The sequence below is a fragment of the Echinops telfairi genome, unplaced genomic scaffold (assembly GCF_000313985.2).
Source record: "Echinops telfairi isolate 266 unplaced genomic scaffold, ASM31398v2 ScPeMD7_28;HRSCAF=97, whole genome shotgun sequence".
Lineage (NCBI taxonomy): Eukaryota > Metazoa > Chordata > Mammalia > Afrosoricida > Tenrecidae > Echinops > Echinops telfairi.
Window position 1 is genome coordinate 2,430,510 of NW_022103925.1, and position 4,536 is coordinate 2,435,045.

At 59.3% G+C, this 4,536-nt stretch overlaps 1 protein-coding gene across 1 annotated transcript in view; it reads left to right on the plus strand.

The window, feature by feature from the left end:
- Nucleotides 1-4,443, plus strand: part of MXD4 (MAX dimerization protein 4) — an 8,615-nt gene extending 4,172 nt beyond the window's left edge. The window contains exons 3-5 of the mRNA XM_045289470.1: nt 2,170-2,284; nt 2,929-3,091; nt 3,977-4,443. Of these exons, the coding sequence (XP_045145405.1) occupies nt 2,170-2,284; nt 2,929-3,091; nt 3,977-4,134 (436 nt within the window). The 3' untranslated portion in view covers nt 4,135-4,443. The remainder of the gene's footprint in view (nt 1-2,169; nt 2,285-2,928; nt 3,092-3,976) is intronic.
- The last annotated feature ends 93 nt before the right edge of the window (nt 4,444-4,536 follow it).

Sequence of the window (4,536 nt, forward strand, 5' to 3'; positions counted from 1 at the left end):
TTCGCTGTTGTGCCGTTTTCTCTGCCGAGATCCATGTGCCCTGCTTTTTTGTTACTATGTGTGTCATCTCGGGATATGACGAGGACGCACCTGTTTGTCTCTTGCACGCCCTGTGGCTCTGCCCCCCACCGAGACGAGTCTTTTCACTGCTGTTGTCCTTTCTTGTACCAGTATATCTCTTTCGGATGGTGAAGACGTGGCCCACGTAACGTAGAATTGCTGGCCTGGAGGCTCGAGCAGAACCCCACGAAATAAATTGTGTCCCTTGGAGATGGCCCATTGAATCTCCCGTGTGCATCCGCTGCTTATTTTAAACAAAATCTGGTCATTTGTGGTATACGTAATTTTTTTTTTCACTTAGCCTTTAGCAAGGGAAAACGCAGAAGGGACTGAAAAGATCGGAAGGTTGTTTCTACAACGGTGGGATTCGGGCTTCTGTTCTTTCTGGTGGTGGTTTGCGTGCTCCGATCTTCCCACTGGGATCACTGTGGAACTAGATGGTGGGTAGTAGAAATGGCTACTTCCTGTTTGGCTGCTATCAACCAGCTGCTCAGAGGGAGAAAGAGGAGGCTGTCTGCTCCCATACAGATTTACAGCCTCTAAAACCCACAGGGGCAGGTCTGCCCATAGGATTGCTATTAGGGGGAATCAAGGGAAGCTACCTTCAAGGTCAGGGGTTCAAACTCACTAGGGGGAAAAATGGGGCTGTTTGCTCCCTTTAAGGTTCATAGTCTGGGAAACTCTCGTATAGAGTTGCGCCAAGTCAGAATGAACTCGGTGGCCTTGTACAGGGCTGTGGCTGCCGTGGCTTAGTGCTTGGCAGCTACCTGAGCAGCCGGCAGTTTGAACGCACTAGTTGTCCACAAAAACCCGTGGACAACCAGCTTCCATAAAGGTGTATGTGTGTGTTGTGTATGATGAGTGGAGGGACCCTGGGTGGCACAAACAGTTTGTGCTAGACCACCAACCAAAAGGTTGCACTGCAAAAGGCTTTTGCATCTACAACAATTTCTATAAAAATTGCCACCAAGAAAACTCAGGCACAGCACCATTCTGACTCATGGAGCCACTGTGGGCTAGAATCCACCCACCTCTCAGCTTAGGAACTTTGTTCCAGTGCACCTGTCCCCAGCTTCTCTTGTAGGGTGAACCTGGAGCCCCCTGACCCTGGGCCTACTCCCCAAATGTTTCTCTGTCCCAGGGCACCGCCCAACCCTGCCCCGTTCTTCCCCATTTCCCCGTTAGACCAGGTCAGACTGTAGGTTTTCACTGTGAGGCATCTAGGCAGTTTCTTTCAGCATGTCTCAGTAGGCTGCTACTAGCCCCGTGCTGGCTGGGGGACTAGGTAGCAGGCTGCAGAGAGTCTGGGGGCACGCTACTCGAATATTCTGGACCCACTGCCATGGTGCTGTGTAGAGGTCAGACAGTGACATGGTGGCATGTTGGTGTTGGCTGGGGTCTTTCATGGGAGGAGGGGCAGGCCAGCCCTCTTGTGGGGAGGAGTGGGGTCCCAGAAAAACTCCGGGTGAACGTGGACTGCCCCCTCCCCCATGATTCTCTTTGTCTGCCCAAACCAACATCTCCCTAGCACTTGAGCTCCTGAGCCCCTAGCCTCAGCCCCCAAGCACCTGAATCCCAGTCCCTGAGCTCCAAGAGTGGAGTAGGAGGTGTGAGAGCAGGTGGCATTGAAGGCATGGCATCCAGACTCTGGAACAAAACCGTTTCCAAAGGGACTCCAGACTTGGAGAGTGGATGAGGGGGTGGGTGTACTGGATGGGCTCAGTCGGTCCTGCCCTGAGAGACTGATATTTTTGTAGTGGTGACAGTGATTGTAGGGGACACTACTCGAAGGAGTAGACACAAAGGCCTTACCCAGGCCCCCAGGCTGTCCCAGGCCTCCTGGCTCCAGGGCAGAGGATGGCGTCAACAGGGCTGAGCTGGGCTCCAGGGCAGCATTTGGCCGGTGTTCGCTCCAGGGCTTTGAAGGGCCTCGGTGGGCTGAGCTGGCCATGTGGACCCAAGTCACAGACCATCTGCTTTGCTCAGGCACAGGAGCCAGAGCGGTGGGGGCTCTGAGTGTGGGGTTCAGAACTACTCATGGGGGTGGGATGGGGTGAAGTCTGTGCAGGGCCCGCCCCCCTCCTCAGAGTCCTGCCTCTGGCCTTCCAGGAGAGCCAAACTCAGGCTGTACTTGGAGCAGCTCAAGCAGCTGGTGCCGCTGGGCCCTGACAGCACCCGCCACACCACACTGAGCCTGCTGAAGCGCGCCAAGGTGCACATCAAGGTGAACGACCGCTGTGGGCCCGGTCCCCCTCCCTCCACCCACCCCCACCCACCGTGCCTCTGGCAGCTTCCAGTGGTGATGGGCTATGGGGAGGAGCTGCCAGGCAGGGGTGGGAGGATGGGTGGGCTGGGAGAAGAGTGGGTGGGAAGGCCATTGTTGAGAGATCCATGAGATAAAGCTGGGTCAGTCTCACAGGCTAGGAGAAGGATGTACACAGGGGAGAAAGGTATGGACCCACCTGTCGGTTTAGCAGGTGAGGACAGTCGGGATAGCCAAAGGGGGGTGCAACCCTAGCAGGGGAGCCCTCTGCCCTAGTGTGAGCACCTGGGTAAGGATGTGGCCCAGTCACCTCTCAGATGCCCTCTCCCCCCACTCCCACCCCACCCCCAAGGTGCAGGGAGGAGCTGGGGTGGGAAAGCAGTTCGTAAGAGCTTTGGGTGGGCTGAGAGCGTGGGCATTCGAGAACTGCCAGTAATGGCCAGTGTGGGCCTGGGAGGTGGCCTGGGTGTGACCCTCAGGCAGGTGGAAGGACCAGGGATCATGCAAACTGTTGGGCCCTCGGAGGCCTGATGCCTGTGGCCCACTGTGTCCGGGTAGGAGTGGGCTGGATGTGCCCTCTGGCTCACAGTCCCCTGTACCCCCAGAAACTGGAGGAGCAGGACCGCCGGGCGCTGAGCATCAAAGAGCAGCTGCAGCGTGAGCACCGCTTCCTGAAGCGGCGCCTGGAGCAGCTTTCGGTGCAGAGCGTGGAGCGCGTGCGCACCGACAGCACAGGCTCTGCCATCTCCACAGACGACTCTGAGCAAGGTGGGGGCGGGACCGCGTCTGTGGGCGCACACTGGGGCGGGGGGCCGGCCTGTGGGTGCTCACACCACGAAGAGGCAGGGCTGGGGCGCTGACACTGGAGGGCCGCGTCTGTCAGCACAACGGCTGGGGCGGGGCTGGGTCTGTAGGCAAGAGCATTAGGGCAGGCAGGGTGTGTGGGCACAAGCTTTTGGGGAACGGTGCTGGACCTAGGCGCGCGCACGCACACACACACACACACACACACACACACACGAGCCTGTGGGGGGGTGAGGGAAGCAACCGGGTCTAGATAAATGCACTGGGGCTGTGGGGTTGGCATGGGCGCACAACTAGGGGATGAGTCTGTGGGCACGCGTCTGGGTGGGTCCGGTTCTGAGTAAATACTGGGGCTGGGTCCATAGGTGCACATGCTGAACTGGGCTGGGGCTGGGTGCAAACACTAGGTGGGAGAAACATGCCTGTGGGTCCATACACTGAAAAAGAGTGTATCCGCGTCTCGGGGCGCACGTGCTAGTGGGTGGAGCTAGGCCTGCAGGCACATGCGTTTGGGCGGGGCTTAACCTGCGCTGTGCTTGTGGGGAGGCAGGGCGGGGCTGGGTGCACACACGTGGGGATGGGTCTGTGTGCTGGGTAGATGCAGGGGGTGGGTCTGTGAATGTATGGACAGGGGGGCGGAGCCAGGTCTGAGTGCATATACTGGAGGGCAGGGCTTGATCTGTGGGCATACACTGAGGGCAGGCCCTGGGGGCGGGTCTCCCATGCACCTCGTTGGGCTGCACAAAGGGGTGGCAGGCACAGGGCAGAGGCCACTGGCCGCCTGCAAAAAAAAATGGCGACCTTGGCCATTCCTTCAGCCCTGACTCGAGCCCTTCTCTCCCTCTCCAGAAGTCGACATAGAGGGCATGGAGTTTGTCCCAGGCGAGCTGGACAGTGTGGGCAGCAGCAGTGACGCGGATGACCACTACAGTCTGCAGAGTGGCGGCTGCAGCGATGGGGGGTATGGGCCCCCCTGCCGGCGGCCAGGCCGCTCGGGCCTTTCGTAAGCTTGGTGCCCTCCGCCATGGGCTGACCGGCCTGCCCTCCAGCCTCCCTGTGACCGACGCTAGCCTTCTCCACGGCCCACTGCTGTGCCATTCAGGAAGCCCAACTACCGCCTGGGCTGCCTGCTGCCCGCCCGCCCACCCGCCTGCCTGCTGCCAGGGCCCACCGAGCCGCCCACCCCTCCCAACTGGGCAGGGCCCCCTGCAGGGAGACAGGGCCCGCTCCCCCAGCCTGGGGAGCCCACGTAGCCGCCCACCGTCTGTTCTCAGAATCCTAACCATTCCAGAAGTATTAAATGTCATTGCTGCAAACCTCGGTGGGCTTAATGACCACCCAACCCTGGATCCCAGGAGAGAGGAGTGGACCTGCGCCCGTCTGCCCTACCATCCTTCCATCCATCCATC